Source organism: Pezoporus wallicus, unplaced genomic scaffold, assembly GCF_028554395.1.
Source record: "Pezoporus wallicus isolate ANWC-B61680 ecotype Strahan unplaced genomic scaffold, APGP_CSIRO_Pwel_v1 contig_11009, whole genome shotgun sequence".
Lineage (NCBI taxonomy): Eukaryota > Metazoa > Chordata > Aves > Psittaciformes > Psittacidae > Pezoporus > Pezoporus wallicus.
Window position 1 is genome coordinate 258,807 of NW_026637281.1, and position 20,709 is coordinate 279,515.

At 57.7% G+C, this 20,709-nt stretch overlaps 1 protein-coding gene across 1 annotated transcript; it reads left to right on the forward strand.

Annotated features, from left to right (window-relative positions):
* Positions 1–2,819: 2,819 nt before the first annotated feature.
* Positions 2,820–16,987, forward strand: KCNK3 (potassium two pore domain channel subfamily K member 3). Its single transcript, XM_057404660.1, has 2 exons — positions 2,820–3,188; positions 14,403–16,987. The coding sequence occupies exons 1-2, from the start codon at positions 2,906–2,908 to the stop codon at positions 15,290–15,292; spliced, it is 1,173 nt and encodes a 390-aa protein (XP_057260643.1). The 5' UTR covers positions 2,820–2,905; the 3' UTR covers positions 15,293–16,987.
* The last annotated feature ends 3,722 nt before the right edge of the window (positions 16,988–20,709 follow it).

Consider the following 20,709-nt stretch of genomic DNA (forward strand, 5'->3'; position numbering starts at 1 on the left):
GGCTCCAGGGGCTGCGGTGGTGGGCGATGCAGCAGCTGCCACCAACAGCTTGTGTTGCATTCTGTTTGCTCACGCCTTGCAGCTCCGGCTGGCGAAGAGAACAGCTTGTATGGGGAAGCAGCAGCACCCTGCCAGACACAGCACCCTGTGAGCCACAGCACCCCACTAGCTACAGCACCCTGCAAGCCACAGCACCCCATAAGCTGCAGCTCCCCATAAGCTGCAGCACTGCTGAAGCCGCAGCACCCCTGAGCCACAGCACTGGTGAGCAGACACAAAACCCCTGTAAATTATCGCTCCAGCTCCGATTTCCTGATGCAAAGAGCAATCGGAGGATGATGTGGTTCTCTTGGCACCATCTTAACTCTCCCATAGGCTGGCAGTGGGGTGCAGCAGACACCCGGAGCCTGGGAGAGGCTTTCACCATGCCCAGAGTGACAGCGGTGCCAGCACATCCCCACCACGCTGCAGAAATCTTCCTCAACCTGCAAGCCAACTTTATCCAAAGTAATTTTGCTGTTTTTCTGGATGAGGAACCACCCTGCCTTTGGCACAACCTGCTGAGTAAGTGCATGGATGTATGGAGGAACCACAGATCTGGGGAGCGTGCTGCTGGGGGAAAACAAATCACATCCTTGCCTCCTATGTGATCAGGATTTCAGCTCTTTTCACTCTTCACCTCCTGGGAAATTGCTGCTTTTCCCTCTTTTTTGCTTTCACTGGGTGCAAAACAGACACAAGTCATCTTCTGGCTGAGCTCAGCATGCTTTTGCCCTGTAGGCAAGCATGCCCTGACCAGGCTGGCTCCGCGCCCTGCTCTTCTGCCCCCCTGCCCTTTCTCACTTCCACAACTTGGAAACCAAACAGAAATGCTCCCCAAGGGGGAGAAGAACAGGGCTGGGAGCCCAGGAGGGCAACTGTCGCCTCCTGGCACGGGGGAAGGTCCCCTGGGAAGCTGCCACTGAGAGTTAGTGTGACCATGGAGCGTCCTCCCTCCCCGTGCCCTGCGTCAGAGCTGTGCCACGCAGTAATTCCCATCCCCGCCAGCCCCCTCGGTACTGTCACCATTGGGGCAGGATTTGTGTCCCAGCCTCCTGCATGTGGGCAGAGCGGGGGGGCAGGACCCTGGGGTCCCTGCAGTGGTGTGGGGGACTGGAGGGACCCGGGCATCCTGTTGCAGTGACACATGTCCCAGCATGCCGGCAGCCCACTTGAGGTGCCAGCACATGTGCAAAGAACAATTGTCCCTCGTTTCAGGTGTCAGCAGCTGGTGAAATGTGTCCTGGGGCCACACGGGCAGGCCGGGATCACTCCCTTTTCCAGGATCTGATCCTGCTTCCACCCAGGACTGTCGTATTTACAGTATTTCTCCTGGAGATCTCCTGTGTTTTGCATGGTGGATGCAAGGGATGGAGCAGAGGATGGAGACACAAAGCTAACATCAGTGCTGGGGCACCCCAGGGTGCCAGAGATACTCCTGGCCACAGGGACAGCCCCAATGCTACTGCATTGGGTAGTTCAACCTCCATCCCCTGCACAAAGCATGTAAGGATCCACATGAACACGCATGAGCGTCTGTGCAGATGAAGAGTCTGTGAGGCTGTTGTGCAACATGGGAGCGCAGGAGTATGTATGGAGGGACATGTGCATGTGTATTATACGTGTGTTTGTATATGCATACATATGACTGTGTGTATATGTGCACCTAGATGTGTGTGAGTGTACAAGTACAGGCAAGGGAGTGCGTATGCACATGGGAGTGTGTGTATATGTGCATATGCGTGTCAGTGTGCGTGCAAGAGTGGCTGAAGGGTTTCACACGGGAGTGTGCATGAGTGTGAACATGTGTAGATATGCACCTCCATGTGCATATGCATCTGAGTATGTGTGCACGTATGTGTGTGCAAGTATAGGTGAAGGGGTGCACATAGGCGTCTGTGCGTGCATGAGTGTGCATGTCCATGTGCATGGAGGGGTGTGTGTGTGCATAAATGTGAACATGTGTATGTGTGCGCCTCTGTGTGTACATGTATAAGAGTACAAGTGCATGAATGTGTGTGCAAGTGTGGCTGAGGGGGTGCACATGGGTGTGCCTGTGTGTGCATGAGTATTTGTGTGTATGTGAGTGAATATACACAGGAGTGTCTGTGTTCATGCAACCATGCACATGTGTGTGCCTCTCCGTGCATACACATGTACAAGCATGTACACACGGGTGTACAGGGGTGCCTGAGTGTCAGTGGGTGCACACCTTGCATAGGGCATGCTGGTGCCACTGGATACTGGTACCAGTACTGGTGTGGGTACAAATGCCAGTACCAGCGTGCGGGCGGGTTGCAGGTCTCAGTACCGGTGCTGGTGTGGGTGCCGGGTTGTGCCACTGTCTGTGCAGGTGTCACTGCCGGTACCTGTGCAAGTGCAGGTACGAGCACCAGTGCCAGTGCCAGTACAGGTGCAGGTGCGGTGGGGTGTGGTCTTCAGGGTCGGTGTCAGTACCGGTGCTGGTGGAGATGCAGGTGCCAGTGTCTGTGCGGGTGTTGATGCCGATACCGGTACAGGCGCCAGTACCGGTGCTGGGCAGGTGCCGGCGTTGGTGCAGCTGCAGAGTGTATCAGTACCGGTGCGGGTGCCAGTACCTGAGCGGGGAGCTGCCGGTCCCGGTGCCGATGCAGGGCGCTGCGGGTGCCTGTGCGGGGCGGTCCCGGTGCGGGTACCGGTGCGGGTGGGGTGCGGGGCGGTGGTGCTGAAGGACAGCTCCGCCCCCCCCTCCGCCCCTCCCGCCCCCCGCTCCTCCGCCGCTCCGCGCCGGGCCGGGCCGGGCCGGTCCCTCTGCCGCTGCCGCCGCCGCCGCCGCCGCCGCCATGCCCCAGCCGGCCCCGCCGCCCGCCGCCGCCGCCGCCGCAGCATGAAGCGGCAGAACGTGCGGACGCTGGCGCTCATCGTGTGCACCTTCACGTACCTGCTGGTGGGCGCCGCCGTCTTCGACGCTCTGGAGTCGGAGGAGGAGACGGCGGAGCGGCGGCGGCTGGAGGCCAAGAGCCAGGAGCTCAAGAGCAAGTACAACCTGAGCGCCGAGAGCTACCGCGAACTCGAGTGGGTCGTCCTCAAGCTCAAGCCGCACAAGGCCGGCGTCCAGTGGAAATTCGCCGGCTCCTTCTACTTCGCCATCACCGTCATCACCACTATAGGTACAGTCTTCCCGGTGTTCCTGCCAGTCCCGGATACCCTCCTCCGCCTCCCGGCTGCGGGACGCCGGCTCGGGTCACCCCCCACCACCACTCTCTCCTCGGTGCAAACCTTCCCCGAACCCCCTGCCGTGCCCGTGGTATCGGGGTGACCCAACCGCTCTGCTTCTCCACTACAGGGACCCCCCCCCAGCCCGTTTCCGTGGTATCAGGGTGACCCGACTCCGTGGTTCCTCCGCTACCTGGACCTCCCCCCCCGCCCGTCCCCATAGTATCGCGGAGACCCGCCTGACCGGATACTCTGCTACCGGGACGCACGCTGCCCCGCCCGTCCCCGTAGTATCGCGGCGACCCTCCCTCCAAGCCCCCGGTATCCCTCGGAAAGCCCCTTCAGCACGCTCCCCAGAACACCCCCATCCCCGCAGCGGCAGGCGCATCCACCTCTGCTACCACGAAATCCTCGCTCGACCTCCGCCCGTCCCCCCGGTACCGGGGCGACTCTCCCGAAGGGGAGACTCTCTACCACCGGAAAATCCCAGCCCGGATCCTCCCGAAATCTCCCTTTCCCGTAGCGTCAGGGCTACCCGATCTGCCCCTAGCTCCGCTGCCCTGGGAACCCCCCGCCCAGACCTCCGCCCATCCCCACGGTATCGGATCTACTCGCTAGTCCCGCTTCCCAGCCTTGGAGCCCTCACCGGACACTCCCTTTCGCGCCCATCCCCGAGGCATCGGGGATCCTTCCTGCCCACCCTCTCCCACCTCCTCGTCCTAGGGGAACAGCAACGTGCCCATCCCCGTGGTCTCTGGTGTCCCCGCTCTCTAGGCACCCCTATCCGGGCAGCCTCTGGGCTCCTCACCGTCACATTCCCCCGCCCCCCCCCCCCCCCCCCCCCCCCCTCACGGACCGGGGGCCCGTCACCCCCACTCCCTCAGTCCACTCCAGCTTAGGGGGACGGTCTAAGCTAGGACCTGCGGGGTCCAGCCCTGCGGGGGGCAACGAATGCTGGGGGGGTGGGGGGGTGGGTGGGGTGTCCCACCAGGGCTGTGGGACGGAGGAGGAGGAGAGAGGTCCCCTGAGGACAGGGGTCCCTCGTAGCCCATCTCCTGCCCCTCCTGGGGGATGGATCCCTAGACCGGGGGACCCGGTGCCCCCTTGCTTGCACAGATTCACTGCCCTAACAAGGGAAATATCAGCGTTGCACCCCTATGCTCAGAGTGCTCCTCCTGACTCAACCTGGGCATGCTCAGGTCGTCAGGAATCAGGGTCCCTGAAGAGATGCTGCTGGAGACTGCTGGGGACTGCTGGGGGGGGGGGTAGACGTCCCCCAATTTGGGAGAGGGGCTGAAGGAGCTTGGGGGGCTGCAGGGTCCCCCAGGGCCCAGACCAGTTGGATTGCCAGCTCATCTGTCCTTGGGTGCCCTCGATGGGGACCTGCCATCCCCTGGTCCCCAGACTGGTTGGCTGTTGGTTCCCGAGGCTCAGGCACGGGTGTCTGGGTGTTGGTTCCCGGGGCTGACACACGGGTGTCGGGGTGGCCGTGGCTGAGTGGCGGCAGGGTCTGGCCCTTCCCTGCTGGCTGGAGCAGCTGGGAAAGGCTCTGGAAGTGAAGCCAAGCAGCTTATGTTTGACGTGCGAGGGAGGAGGAGCGGGCAAGGGGGTGCGCGGGGGGCTGGGGCGAGGAGCGAGCGGGAAGCGAGCAGCGTCTCGCTAGCCCACACAAAGGATGCTGCAGTGACGGAGGAAGGAGACAAAGCCGGGCCGGTGGGCACGGTCCTGAGACTGTAGCTCAGCACCGGGCTGCGGGCAGGCGAGGGGGCTCTGCCATGCCTCCCCTGGACACCCCCTGCCCTCCCCTACCTGCAGCTGCCCGGACCCCGAAGGAATGGAGGAGAGGTGGCTGAGCCCTGATGCAGGCGTTACACCCCAGCAAAGCATCCTGCCGCCTGCAGAGGGGGTTAAAACCCTGATCCCTTCATTTGGGGTGTGTTGTGGGATTTCAGGGGCCGCTCTGGGGTTGGGGTGATGACACCCAGGCCCCTAAAACGTGTCTGGCCACAGCAGAGCGGGAGGGGGATGCAGGGGGAATGTCCCCAGACTGTGCTCTATTGCTCTGCTGGCATTAAGCACTTCTCTCCCAGCAGCTTCAGCTTTTCCGGGATGTCCAAGAGTCCATAGGGAAGGGGCACAGACATAACTAGGTACAGCCATGGCGGTTGATCAAAGTCTGAGGAGTCAGAAGGCAGGTGGCCTGTGGTAATCGAGCTCGAGTGTACCAGCAGCAAGAGCAAAATCATCAAAAGCCACTGCTGTCAGGGAAGACAGGAAAGAAAATTCCATTATTTCCATGAAATGGGATTTTCCAGTCGGGAGGAGGCATTCTCCCAGGAAATCACCCACCAGTCCCTCTGTAAAGCTCCTGTTGCAGTTGGGGATGGTGAAGAGTCAAGCTCCCATGGCACTCCGGAGGCAATCGGGATATCAGGTCAAGATCTCCATGCCAGGGCCAGCTTTAAAATGGGAAGAGGGGAAAGCTGGGAGGGCAACAGGTCCCACTCGGAAAGTTTTTCCTACATTTCAGGGCTTTTTGAGCTTTTTTCCTTTATCTGGGAAAGGAGCCAAGAGGCAGCTGCTCTGAAGGTCTCCCACAGTCCCCACTCCCTCCACAAGGCTGCCCTGCACCCTGCTAGTAGGGTGCAGCCCCACCAGTGCCTGGAGACCCCCAAAACCCCCCAGAGGGGGACCAAGGACTGGAATGTTTAGGTTTGCTGTCACCCACTCCGCAAAGCCGGGGGGCAAAGGGAGCCGCAGGGCTTGCAGGGACTGCGCTCACCTCTCCTCACAGCAGAGCTGGTCCCCAGGGTCCCCTTGTGGGATGTCAGCATCAGCAGGATGTGTCCCCTGTCACCTCCATCCCTGTCCCCACACCACAGGCCTCCGTGCTCCAGGGCTGGCTGTGATGGCTCTCTCTGGATCACTCCCAAAAGACACATCCTCCCCCTCCTTCCTCCCCGGCTCGCTGTGTGCAGAGGCAAGCGGCCATCTGGGCCGGGGCAGGTGGCAATGCCACCATGGTGTCACCATCTGTCACAGCCCTCCTCCTGCCCCACTTGTTTATCAACGGAGCAGGGGCCCTGGGGTGAGACCAGGTCCTCTGTGACCCTCTTCGGTATGGGCTGTCCCTGTCTGTCACCCCATCTCCCCCATCTTGGGCTGCCCCCTACGGTGGCAGTAGGCCTGACCTCACTCCATCACATTCATACAGGAAGCCCTTACCCTTCCAGCACCAATGGGAAGGGAAGGACCTCAATTCTCTGGCTTTGGGAGATGCAGCAGAGGGAAATGTCTCAGGGAAGGCATGGGAACCACTGGAACGAGGAGGAGGTTGAAGCAGTCTGGGGGCTGCAGTGGGGCTGGTTGGAGGGAGCCCACTCCCTCTGGGCCCTCGGGACATTTCTGTTCCCATCCTGTACTAGCCATGCCTGCTAAAAGAGATAGCAGTAGAAATTAGTGCTGGCACATTTGATAGGTTTCAGAGTTAACGTGCCGGAGGGAAAAACTGTCCCACTGTGTTCCAGGGTTGGGATATCTCTCCCTTCAGCCCAGTGCCCCACGGGACGTGATGCCCAGTGTGTGACCCCAGTCCCATTACAGGCAGTGGAAAGGGACAGGCAGCTTCTTACCCCTTCCAACCCTGTGGCTCCTTGGTCACTGGGGCGAGGTGGTCCTTTGAGTGCTCCAGCCATGCTGCAGGGGCTGGCAGAGAGCAGCACTGGGCAGCTGGGATCGCTTTCCTTCCCCTCCAGTTAACCATCAGGCCAGCCCTCGCCTGTGGTATGCTGGTATTGCTCATTAGGGTGTTCACTCTGAAACCTAATGAGGGTATACACCCTTCTGCCATTGACTCTTATTGCAGGGAGCACCAAGAGGGTGAATGGGGAGATGGAATGTATGCAGAGACCAGAGTCATCCCTGAGCCCTTCCCAGCAGCGATGTGTGTTTTAGGGGTGCAGCCCACTGCCCCAGCAGCCTTCCTTGCCGGGGCTCAGTGCCTTTGCCAAGGGGGCAGAGCCTCTTCCCAGGGTGGCTCCAGCAAACCTGTGATGTGACAGCATGGGGTGTCCTCTCCCATGGGATTCTGCCCATGGACCCTCTGAACGGGGTGCTTGGCCCTGCTGGCCGGATCACTGCCCCTTTGCGAGCATCCCTCCCTCCCTCCCATCCCCCTCTCCTGCCCAGGCTATAAATTCCATGCTCCTCTCCATCCCGAAGCGATAACAGTAATTAATACCCGCTCCCTCCCTGCCCCCCTGCCTGGCCTCTCCCAGCTGATGCCTCATTAAACTCGCCAGTAAAGCCTGACTCAGAGCAAGGCATAAACACCACACGCAGGGCAGAGATGCTCCAAGGCGAGGGGGGCGTCAGCCAGGACGGGGCCAAAAATACTCAATTTCTTTGGGTTTGGGTTTTTTTTCCCCCTGGTTTCCAAGCCCCAGGTCTGGCTGCTTCGTCTCGGTGCTGCCAAGTCTAGTGCCAAGAGGACAGACGAGCTGGAGGCTGCGGGAGAGCCCTGCTCTGCTGGGGTGTGATTTATGGGCCGGCTTAAATATTTATCAGGCGGCTCTCAGGCTGAAGTGACTGAGGCGCGGGATTTATAGCGGGCACCACCACCTTGGATAAATCACAGCAGGAGGGTTAATTGAAGGAGCAAGAGTGGAGCGTGCTGCAGCAGGGAGGGGGTCTGCCTGCTGAGAGGGGAGAAGGAGAGTGGCCATGGGTGCACGGTGCTGAGCACTGGTGCATGATGATGGTGCACGGTGCTGGGCACTGGTGCACAGCACTGGGCACTGGTGCATGGCGCTGCTGCACATTTCTGGGTGCCTGTGAATGGTGCTGGGCACCGGTGCATGGTGCTGGGTGCCATTGCACACCCCTCCACACCTTGCTCTTACCCAAACAAAGCTGGGCACCAGGAGGAAGGAGCCACATCCTGCTTTTCACACTGGAGACCCTGGGTGAAGGCAGCCAGCAGGGCTGGTGTCAGCCACCCCTCTGCCAGCCTTCAGCCCTGCCCTGCGGGGGCCTGAGCCAAAAGATGGGTGTAAATAACCCGTTTTCTGTAAAGGAGGAGCAGCACACGGCATCCGCCTGCTCCCGGGGATGCCGAAGCTTCAGATCTGTGTCGTCCCAAAGGGCGGCCCCCAGCAAAAGAAAAAACAACAGGACCAGTCTCCCAGATAAGGGTGTCCAGCAGCATCCAGCCATGCCCATCACCGGGCATATCGCGCCTTGCCTGCCAGCGCGGAGGATACCCGTGTCCTCCCGCAGGGCCCCTAAGGTCAGAGGGGGACCCCCCTTTTGCAGGAGGAGGGGAGGGATGGAGCGGGGAGGGAGAGGGGGCCGGGAAGGGGCCTGGCGAAGCCCCAGGACAGAGGGAAAAATTGCCAGTTTCGGCGCAAACAGGCACTTGGCCGGCGCCGGGATTTTCCATGACACCATCCTGCCCCCCCCCCCCCCCCCCGCCCACAGGCAGCAGGGCTGGGGGGGACCAGCGCTGGGTGCACCCCCAAATAGTCCTGCTCTGCAGCCTCCCCCGGCAGGAGGGCAGCGAGAGGGGATGTGGGGCTGCCCCCCGGCACCCCCACTGTGGTGAGAGCAGGGATAGGGGGGCTGTCAGACACAGCTGCACCCCAAATGTATAGGATAAATTTGAGGAAAGGGGTCACAGTGATTTGGGAACAGGGGGGTGGCAGGGGTCAGATGCTGCTGCAGAGGATGGGAGGGGGTAATGGAGAGCTACCCCAATTCTCTGTTCTGGGGAGAGCCCAAAGTCTGCCCCCCATTCCTCTCACCCGGAGGAGGGGTGAAAGAGTGCAGGAGAGATGAGTGCAGGGTAGGAAGAGGTTTGTGGGTGAGTGGGTGGATGGATGGATGGATGGATGGATGGATGGATGGATGGATGGATGGAGGGATGGATGGTCATAGAATCACAGAATCCCAGGTTGGAAGGGACCACAAGGATCATCTGGTCCAACCTTTCCTGGACAAATGTGACCTAGAGTAGATGTCCCAGCACCCTGTCCAGCTGAATCTTAACAGTGTCCAACACTGGGGAGTCACCACTTCCCTGGGGAGATTATTCCAGTGGCTGGTTGGTGAAAAATTTTCTTCCTGTGAACTGTTGGAATCTCCCCAGCAGTAACTTGTGCCCATCACCCCTTGTCTTTTCCATGTAACTCCTTGTAAAAAGGGAGTCTCTGTCTTCTTTGTAGCCACCCTTTAAACACTGGAACATGGGGATAAGGTCTCCCCTGAGCCTTCTCTTCTCCAGGCTGAACAAGCCCAGCTCTATCAGCCTTCCCTCACACAGCTGCCCAGTGCTTGGATCATCTTTGTGGCCCTTCTCTGGACCTTCTCCAGCCCATCCACATCTTTTGTGTACCATAGGGATCAAAAATGGACACAGTATTCCCAGTGTGGCCTGACAAGCACAGAGCAGAGTGGGACAATAACATCTTTATCTTTGTTGGTGATGCCTTTGTTGATGCTCCCCAGCAACCTGTTGGCTTACTTTGCTGCAGGATGGATGGATGGATGGACGGATAGATGAATGGACGGATAGATGGATGGATGGATTGATGGATGGATTGATGGATGGATGGATGGATGGATGGATGGATGGATGGATGGATGGACGGATGGACGGATGGATGGCAGGCAAGGTGAGAGGATGTCAGGCTGGTTGCCTCTTCAGCTGCTCTAGTGAAGGCACAGCGAGGACAGTCCCTGCTGTAGGTCCAAGTCACAGCTGGGACAGGGACAGCCTGGGTGCTCTGTGTCCCAGGGCTCACTCCATCTGCATCACTCAAGTTTAGCCCAGCCCCAGGGACCTGCTGCCTATGTTCCATCCCTCTGTTCCAGCTGCCGCTCGCCCTGCCTGGCCGGGAGGTGTCCTCGGGCAGGATGAGGCCCTTCCTGGTTTGGGATGGAAGCATTGCCAGGCACGGGTGTCCCCATGCAGCACACCCTGTGCCATGCCCCTTCATGCTGCAGTTTGTTTGCTTAGGGCAGGCTGCTGCTGCCACATGGCTTTTTCCCAGCCGCAATCTGCCTGTTGTTTGCATCTCCCAGGCAGTGCCAAGGGTACCCCATGTGCTGGCTGCATCACTGGGTACCCATCCCTGGACACTGATGATGTGGCAGGGCTGGGCACAGCCTGGGTGGCTCTTGGCTGCGGGTGCTGAAGAGAGCTTGCACCATTTGTACCTCAGTTAAGCTTGCGTCGCCCAAGAGAAATGAGTTCCCATTATACACTGAGCGGGATGCTAGTCCTTACTGGGGTGGTGGGATGCAGGTCTGGATGCACAGCTGACATGAGGAAGATAAGGATGGCACACTGCACCCCAAGGGATACCCACCCAAAGCCTCCTTCCTCCTTCTCCGTGACAGTCGGGAGAATAAGGTGCCTGGAGCTCTAGTCCCAATCCCCTGCCATGGGCAGGAACACCTTTCACTAGACCAAGTTGCTCAAAGGTTTCATGGTTGTGTGAAACCAGCCTTAGAAGGACCAGAGTTGGGTTCATCCCAGGCTGGGACAGAAACTGGGGCAGCTCCAAAGCACTGGAGCCCCCCAGAGTGGTCAATACCTCTGTAGACAACCCCAGCCCCCATCAGGCAGGATACTTGAACCATCCCTACTGAACCTCATCGCTTCTGCAGCCTCACAGCCCAGCAGTGCTGAGTGAAAGCTGCAACAGGTCAGAAACCATGGTGAAGGGCTCTAGCATTCCTCTGCAGGGGCCAGGCTGCTGCAGTGGCAAAAGGCAGCAGCTGCACTGGGTAAGGGAGGGGAACACCAGCCTCATATACCCCCCAGCAGACACCCAGGCTATGGAATCCACCCTGCTCCCTGCACGGACCTCGGAGGAGGAACACCATGATGGCTCTGGCAGCAGGATGCAGGGCTCCTGGAGATGTCCTGGTGTGGACCATGGCTCATGGCCACCATCCCTCGCTCCCGGCCAGCGCCTGCTTTCCTGCAGTGATGTGTAAAGCAGGGAGCTGTTTTCCTGGCTGCTTCATCCCCCAAAACCTCGGCCCAGCTCTGGGTCCCTGTTGTCAGCTGGGGTGCTCTGTGCCCTGCCCTGGCTCCCTGCACCCAGTGTCCCTCACGGTGTCCTGTCTCCCTACCTTCCCAACCCTTTGCACCCTCCATCCTTGTCGCACCTCCATTCTGCAAAGTCCTCCCCTCCTCCCATCCCCATCCCCAGCAGCTGCCCACTAATCCCGGCCATCCATCGCTCCCGACAGCCTGGGATTTGCTCCAGGCCAGGGCCCTGCTGAGACCTGCACCTGCTCCCTGCAGCCCTAAAAAGGAGAGGAACCGGCCGCGTTCCGCAGGGACGTGTCATATTTTCTCTCCGGGGACACACGCTGTGCTCCCTGCCTGCTGACAGCACCCTGAGACGGAGCACCCTGACCATGTTCTCCCATGGCAGCATCCCATGGGACACCCATCTGAGGAGCACCCACTGGCAGGGTGGTTTGGGGTGAAGGAGATGGAGAGGAGATGCTGAACCCCTTTCGGAGGGAGGGCAGGAGCACAGCAGGAGCCTCACTGAGACTGTCAGGGAGCTTGGCCAGGGTGGGAAGTGCCACAGTGCCAGTGCATGCCAATGTGTGCTCCTTGAACCTGGCAACTGCAGGACTTTGCCACATCTCAGGAGCTGAGCACTCTCCAGTGTGGCTCCTTGCCACACTGGATGAAACCACAGGTGCAAGAGAGCTTTGGGGGTTCACCCTTTCCATTGCCTTCCTGGGGTCTCCCTCTCCCTCCCAGCTGGATTTCATATCCCAGTGACCTTTCCCCTGTCCTCAGACGTGCTGGAGATCAGGCAGCGCTCGCTAAAGCCGGGAAAGGGGAGGGGGGGTGACAGATTGACGGATGCTTGGACGCTCTGCGAGAGCTCATAAACTCCTTTCCCTGGGGAAACGGGGCTAAATATAGCTGCGGGAGGCTGCGCTGGTGCGGGCAGGCAGGAGCAGGCAGGAGGATGCTCATCAAGGCTGTTGGCAGGGATGGGGGCTGCGGGCACTGCTGGAGGCTTCTGTCCTTAAACTCATCCTCGACCAGCTGATGCGTGAAGAATTGGGTGTCTGGGAAGGGGACAGAGGCATCTGACAGGAGATGGAAGGCAGGGGTGGGCAGATGGGTAGGTGAGAATTCTGAGCCTGCCCTGAGAGCAGTAGGATGTGACCCTGGATTAATGCACCCAGTGGCCACCCAGGTGGCATGGCATTGCCTCAGTTTCCTTTCTGCTGCTGGGGGAGGAGCACCACAAGCAGCAGACCCCCCTTTTCCATCAGTGAGGGAAGGAGCAGGATGGTACCTGGCACTGCAGGGAGCAGTGATGCTTTCCAGCAATGCCCCATCCCTGGCAGTGTTCAAGGCCAGGTTGGACGGGGCTTGGAGCAACCTGGTCTAGTGGAAGGTGTCCCTGCCCATGGCAGGGGGTTGGAACTGAATGAGCTTTAAGGTCCCTTCCAACCCAAACCATTTTATGACCCTATGATGCTGTCTAGCTCCCCGAGCCACAGCCCAAGTCAGCAGTGCTGACAGAGGTAGAAGATCATGCCAGCTCCCTGGATGCAGCTTGAATGGAGACCTAATGATCCTTGGTTTTGCCTGGCTCTGGGCTGGCTTTATCCTTGGTGTGCCAACAGTGATGGCGACTTTGACGTATGCTGCCTGCCTCTGCCCATCCAGGATTAAACAGAGCCAGAGCAGAACAAACTCCCATGAGCTTGGGGTCTGCTGCAGCGTTGCACGGCCATGGGTGGTGGTTTACTTGCTAAGGCAGGCCTTGGAGAAGTGGGTGCTGCAGTGGATGTGCTTGTGCTGGCACCCCCAGCCCTGTCCCAAACACACTCATGGTCCAAGGGGAGCATTTCTGAGCCCCCTGGGGTCTGAGTGGTCAATGAGCTGGGTTGCAGACCCCAGCCCCCAGCACTGCTCCTGCCTGCCCCTGCCCATTGCCCCTGCTCCTGCTCCTGCCTCTGCTCCTGCCTCCTCCTGCCTACCGCTGGACACCAGTCCAATGGCTTGGGGTGTTGAGGGTGAAGCTCTCAGTAGCCTTTGCCCTGGTGCTCATCCATGGTGTGGGGTGCTGGAGGGTGGAAAAGGGGAGAGGAAGGAGAAGGGGAAGGCAAAGAGAAAAAATGGGAAAGGGAAAATGAAAGAGAAAGGAAAAGGAAAAGTAAAAGGAGGAAAAAAAAAAACAGAAAGAGTGAAAAAAAAATATAAAGGAAAAGGGAGAGAAAAAAGGGGAGAAAGGGAAAGGGCAAGGAAAAAAAGAGGAAGATAAAGGGGGTGGGAAAGGAAAAAAAAAGGAAAGAAAAAAAAAAGGAGGGAAAGGCAAAAAGGAGGAGATGGAAATGAGGAGAAGGAAAAGCAGAAAGAAGAAAAGGGAAGGGAAAAAAGAGAAAGGGAGTGGGAAACTAAAAAGGGGAAAGGAAAAGGGAAAAGGAGAAACAAAGGAAAAAGAAAAAGGAGAAAGGGAAGAATCAGGAAAAGGGGAAGTGGAGCAGCCAGTGCCCAGCAGCGAGGGCCCCTCTGCAGCCCACAGCACGGCTCCCCTAATCGCAGTCTCAGCTGCCTGGGATCCACCAGGAACAACCAGCGCAGAGGCAGGACAGGTCCCTTCTGCCAGGGCTTGTGCACAGAGAGCTGAACTGAAACCCCAAAGGGACCCCAGGACTGGGTGTGGATGCTCCCCTGGCTGCCATAGCAGGCCTGGATGGCAGGCAGTGGGTCATGGGGACATGGGGATGGGGGTCAGAGGAGAGTCAGCTGCCCTTGTCTCTTTGGGTCCTCAAAAATCCCTATTCTCCCCCTCTCTTGCGCCTTTCCAGCTGCTCTGATCCAAGCATCCCCAGCAGCCCCCATCCTACACCAGAGATTCATCACCTCATCCACCACCCTCCGACAGACCCCCAGTTCCTTTCCCCACGAGCCCAGGGCTTTCCCCCTTCTCTAGCTCCCTCCTCTTCATTTTCATTTAGAGACTCCATTAGCCTGCAGAGCCGTCTGTGGTCACTCCTTGTGCCTGGGGATGAGGACAGCACCGGTCAGTGTTGGTGGAAGTGGTTTGAAGCTCTACACCCCCTAAAACCCCCCACAGACCACCAAGCTGATCCCACTCTGTGGCTTTGCTCCCCAGGTTATGGCCATGCAGCCCCCAGCACGGACGGGGGGAAGGTCTTCTGCATGGTCTATGCCCTACTGGGGATCCCCCTCACCCTGGTCATGTTCCAGAGCTTGGGCGAGAGGATCAACACCTTTGTCAAGTACCTCCTCCACCGCATCAAGAAGTGCCTTGGCATGAGGCGGGTGGAGGTCTCCATGGCCAACATGGTCACCATCGGGTTCTTCTCCTGCATCAGCACCCTCTGCATTGGGGCGGCTGCCTTCTCCTACTACGAGCACTGGAGCTTCTTCCATGCCTACTACTACTGCTTCATCACCCTCACCACCATCGGCTTCGGGGACTACGTGGCCCTGCAGAAGGACGAAGCCCTCCAGAACAAGCCGCAGTATGTGGCCTTCAGCTTCGTCTACATCCTGACGGGGCTGACAGTCATCGGGGCTTTCCTCAACCTGGTGGTGCTGCGCTTCATGACCATGAACGCTGAGGATGAGAAGCGGGATGCAGAGCACCGGGCACTGCTCACCCGCAACGGGCAAGCCAGCAGCATCCACACCACAGACACCGCCTCGGCCGTGCCGGTGGCGGCAGGGGGTGGCGGGAGCAGCGGTGGCGGCTTCCGGAACGTCTACGCCGAGGTTCTCCACTTCCAATCCATGTGCTCATGCCTGTGGTACAAGAGCCGGGAGAAGCTGCAGTACTCCATCCCTATGATCATCCCCAGGGATCTCTCCACCTCGGACACCTGTGTGGAGCAGAGCCATTCCTCTCCTGGCCGCTGTCCGGAGACCCCCTCCAATAGATGTTTCTGCAACGCCCGCCGGTCGGCCATCAGCTCCGTCTCCACCGGGCTCCACAGCCTGGCGGCATTCCAGGGGCTCATGAAGCGCCGCAGCTCCGTGTAGCTCCTCTCCATCCCCACCCGTGTCCCCCAGACCTCTCCCCTTGGCTCTGTGGCCAAAGACCTCTCTTGGTCATGGCAGGAGGAAACCACCGCAGGTCTGGCAGTGGGACCCCCAGGGAGCTGTGGGCCATGGTCCTCTGGCTTGGGAGGGATGCAGGAGCAGCGGCAAGGCTGCCTGGTTCTCTAGGAAGCAGGAAGAAGGGAGCTGCTGGTTTTATTTTATTTTAATTTAAATTAATTTTATTATTTTATTTTGCAAAACCACTCCTCAAAAATGTGAAACTTGGAGAGCTGGAGAGTGCTTTAACTTGATGGGGTGGGGAGTACGCCTGCACCTCCCTCCATGACGAACTTTGTGCAAATGGCTGGGGACCCTCATAGCCCCAGCACAGCCCCAGGGCAGCCCAAGTGTGCAACAGCGACGGCCGTGAGCCAGACACATGGTCCTGTGTGCACCAGAGGCCTCATGAGACACAGACTGAGGAGGACATGGGGCTCTCAGCACCAACCGCAAGCAGCAGTGTGGTCCCATCCCCTCCATCCTCTGCCTCCTCCAGCCGTGGGCAGCGAGGGGATGCCACAGCGAAGGCAAGCACGCATCAGAGGGCAAATCAGGCTAAGAGGGGCTTAGACGGAGCTCTCTCGATCCCTGCACACATCAGCCTGCCCCTGCGGCTGAGTAAAACAAGCCGTGAGTCACGTAGGCTGCCGAAAACGCCTGCCTCCACTCAGTGGGCAGCCCCTCGAGAGCTCTGTGGGGTTATTTCAATCCTTTCCAGACTGGCAAACCCAGGATTTTCCCAGTGGAAAGGAAGCAGGAAGCACGGATCCATCACCAAGGAGGCAGGAAGGCAATGTCAGTGTGGTCCCTGGGACCCCCATCTCCATCCTCCACTGTGGCAGCTCTGGAGCCGGAGCTGTTACCTTTGGGGAGATTTCCTGGGGGACAACTTGAGGCATTATAAGGGTTTTTCACCATTCTTCTCCTTCACACCCCTGGGTTGCTCCAGTCCCCTTTCAACCTGTCCCCCATCACACCCCAACACCCAGAGCCCAGAGCAGGGGATGATCTCAATGCTTTACCCAGCAGAGACATCCCAGGGTCACCCCAACACAGCAAGAGGGGAGCAAAATCCTCTTTCCTTATCCCCCTACATGCACGGGGCAGCCCCCAGCCCCATGGGGAGCATCCCCATCACGCCTAGGACTGTGCCCAGCCCCCTGCCAGCATCCAAAGCACAGGCTGTCCCCCCCAGCAGTGGAGACACTGGGGGACACCCTGACATGCACTGGCCCCTCTTTGAGCACCCGGAGTGCCAGGGGGACTCTGGGGACAGCCAAGGCACCCAGCCCCCCTGTTTCTTTTCTCACCTTTTAACAGAAGAAAACCAATGTATTTCTAATACTTGACGACTTGTACATACTGTTAGATACCAGAGAGGATATTTATTACAAATGATGCTATCATCATATCTATAGAAGTCTATAAATATCTATTGGAAAGAGGGTTTTGGGGGAAAACTTGTTGATGACTCTGGAGAATTTCTTTTCGCTCTCTGCATCCTTCTCATCCTAGGGCACCCATGGGGAACCACACTCCCCCTGGCAAGGTTTCTCTGGTTCTTATGCCAAAGTATATTTGTACCGCTGAGTTACCTTCCATAGAGAGAAATAAAGGCTGGTTCAAACCTCGGCATTGCCTCGACTTCTTCCCTTTAGTAGATGGGGTTCCAGTCCCATGGGACCTCCCTGCTTCAGCTCTGTGCCCCGTTGCCCTTGCTCTGCAGGGACTGGGAAGTATGAGCATTTCTTTGGAATAAGCTTCTACCCCTCTCCTGGCTTTTCCAATGGATAAGGGAGAGGAAGGAAGGAGAGGCTCAGCTCTGAGCTCTGCAGCATCCTTTAGTGAGTTCAGTGGGAGAAGGGTCTCCCTTCTGTATAGGCTGAGCTCAGGGCTTCCTGACCTCTTCCATCCTACCATCACCCACAGACGTAAGGCTGGAGTGGACCCTGTTGCAGCTTTTCCCATGGGAGCTCCTCCAAACCCAGCAGAGCTATAAACCTCCTGCTCTTACCAGCAGCAGCATCTCCTCAGCCATCGCTCACTCCGGCTGGAGACCTCCCTCTGCTCCACGCAACAGCCAAGAAGCATCCGAGATTTGTTGTGTGAGCCAGGGGGGGGACAGGGGTGAGCCCCGTGCCTTGGGGTGTGTGGGAAAACTGAGGCACAGACAGGAAACACACAAATTGGAGAGCTGGGGGCATCTTGAACCATGTTGGGCATCTGGCTCCAAACCTCCAAGGGGGTTTGTGCAGCGGTGAGTGCCAGGATGCACCAGGATGGATGGGGCCATCTCATGGCTGAGACTGTCAGCACAGCTTTGGGCTGCTCTCCTGCCTTTAAGTGGATAAACCCATCTCCCTCCAAAGCCAGGCATGAGCTACCGGCTAATCTAATAACGCTAAGCCTGCAAAGAGCAGATCTGTCTCGGCAGCAGCTGATGGAGAGAATGGATCATCTGAGCAGCAGCTTTCAGCCTGCACGAGGGTGCATCCATGGGGCTGCGGGAGGGTTGGGGACTGGGGGCTTCCCTGGCATTTGGTCCCTCTGTTATCCTTCTCTCCATCCTCCTCTGCCTCCAATGCTTCCCATCAGGAAGTCAGGATGCTGAGCCAGCCAGAGCTTTGGCCTGGTCCAGTTCAGCCATCCCCAGGGTGTAACTGTTACCCCAGGCTCCCATCCCCCTGCATGCAGCCACCATGCCCAGCACATGCCAGAGCAGCAGGGGACATGGACCTGCTGGGAGACTGCTGGTAACACACGGCTGGGAGCCATGGAGACAGCAGAGGGACATAGAAAGAATGGAGAAGTGGTCAGAGAGAGGAACCTCATGCAGTTCAGTGCGGAGAAGTGCAAAGTCCTGCCCCAGGGAGGAACAACCACATGCAGCAGTGTCCACCCACCTCAGAAGAAGAGGAGCTAGGGGGGCTCGTGAACACCAGGTTGACCCTGAGCCAACAACACGCTCTTGCTGCAAGGAAGGTTGAGAGTAATACAGGCTTCATTAGGCAAAGCATTGCCAACAGGTCAAGGGAGGGGACCCTTCCCCTCTGCTCATCACTGGAGAGGCCACTCCAGGAGGGCTGGATCCTGTTCTGGGCTCCCCTGTCCATGAGAGACGTGGACATACTGGAGGGAGTCCCAGCGAAGGGCAGTCCAGTTCACCATGTAGATGTAGATGGTGGGCTGGAGCATCTCTCCTAGAAGGAAAGGCTGAGAGAGCTGGAGAGCAAAGAAAGCTCAAGATTTCACCATCGCTATGAACACCTGATGGGCAAGAGGATGGTGGTGCTCACTGACAGGACAAAATGCTCGGCCACCTCAAAATGGTCCACTTTGGGGAAACAGAGCGTCCCCAGAAACCATAGGGATCTGCAGGGGCTGGTCCTCTCCAGCCAGATCAGGGCAGCACAGGAAGGTCCCTGTGATGTACAGGGTACTGGGTGGGAGCTGGGACACCCCATGGCAGGGGACCAAGAGGTGCCCCCTTTGGAGGAACCCATGGCAGGTCCCAAGAGGTTTAGGAGCACCGGAGCCATCCACCCCTCTGCCTCATCCTGGGCGATCTTTATTCCTTCTCAAAGCATTTAAATTCTCCTTGTCAGCCATAGACCAAATATTTACAGTCCACTGGAGGGACTTAGAATCCCTCTCCAGTATTAAGCAGAGCTCAGCTGTGGGGGAAGCTCAGCCCCAGGCAGTTGAGACTCATCCTGTCTCTCCTCAAAGCCTTGAGGAAAAGGAGGAGAAGGGGTGGGGAATGAAGGCTTCTATCCTGGCTGAAAAGGTGCCAAGTACACTGTGGGAAGCAGGTAGAGAATGGGGAAGGGGGGGGGGGGGGGGTGTGTGTGTAAAAAGCAGAAGCAATGAAAACTCACACAGCTCTGCTTTCTAAAGCCCTTTTCAGTAATCTTTTTAAACTCATTTTAAAAAAGCCTCATAAATGTTTGTTTTCACTTCCCAGCTCATTAAACCCAGCAAAAAGAAACCACCGGGGATGGGAGAAACTATATTTTCATTATCCTGAGCTTCTCCCTACCCCATACACAAGTGTCCTCACCATCTCTATTGCAGTGCACCAAGGGCCTTCTGATGCTGAAGGTACTGATGCAAAGAAATCACTCTACAGTACACACTGTACAGTAAAGCACAAACCTTTATTGGCGGCGGGAGCACGTGAGGGTTCAAACCTCCATAGACACGTCCAAAGAACAGCAAATCTTAGGGGGTCTTTTATACCTACTTTTCATCTTGAGATACTTGCATCTGTTCATACAGTTCAGTAAGTTATATAACCTGTGGTTTTCTTATCCTATCGTGCACTTAGGTTAGGGCTACAGCGACAGTCTGTGAGTTAGTATTAGTCAGGATTCTTACCTTTTAGCTTAGTATTATTGATTAATTGCTAATACCTGCAAGCTACGTGCTTGGTTCTTTGTTCAAATTGTTATCATATTTTGCCATTAGAGATGTCCCTGCTTATAAGCAACTTACAGAAGTAGATGCAAGGCTGCCTACATACCTGAGTTCTAACTTACTGTATATCATGCGCTTCCAGGAGGGCAGGTCCCTACTTGCAGACAAGTTTCTATTAAGCAGGTGCAGTTGTGGTTTTAAGTGTTGAGTCACACTCATGCTAAATAGCAAAGTTATGTCAGCTAAAGCCTAATGGCTTGGTCACGATATCCTGGGACAGCTGGGGGACTTGGGACCAAATTTGGGTCTGAATTCAGGGAGAAGACATGGGAAAAGTGCTGGGGAGGAGCACTGTGCCTGGATGGGTGCAGCCACGGGATGGGGACCACCAGTGGCACCAGCCTGGGGACCCTGTGCTGACGCTGGGGACACTGAGATGACCCAAGACGCAGAGGCAACCTGCTGTAGCCAGTGGCATCTCCATGAGCAGCATTACGGTGTCCTCTGTGACATGATGCATCATTCTCTGTGGCACAGGGATTGAGTGCACCCTCAGTAAGTTTGCTGATGACACTGAGTTTTGTGGTGTGGTCACACTGGAGGGAAGGGATGGGATCCAGAGCGACCTGAACAGGCTGGAGACATGGGCTGGTGAAAGCCTTGGAGAGTTCAACAAGGCCAAGGGAAAGGTCCTGCACATGGGTTGGGACAGTCCCAGGCACAAACATGGCCTGGGGAGACTGGATTGAGAGCAGCACAGAGGAGAAGGCTTTAGGGGTGTTGGTCAATGAGAAGCTCCCCACGACCCAGCAGTGTGTGCTTGAGCCCAGAAACCAACCGTGTCCTGGGCTGCATCACCAGCAGTGTGACCAGCAGGTCGAGGGAGGGGATTCTCCCCCTCTGCTCTGCTCTGGTGAGACACACACCCCCCCACCCCCCCC

What these genes read in the sequence shown, in the direction of transcription:
- KCNK3 (XM_057404660.1), top strand. Translation starts at nt 2,906, where the DNA reads ATGAAGCGGCAGAACGTGCGGACGCTGGCGCTCATCGTGTGCACCTTC. An exon ending in CACCGTCATCACCACTATAG is followed by an intron (nt 3,189 to 14,402) that starts GTACAGTCTTCC and finishes TTTGCTCCCCAG; the next exon opens with GTTATGGCCATGCAGCCCCC.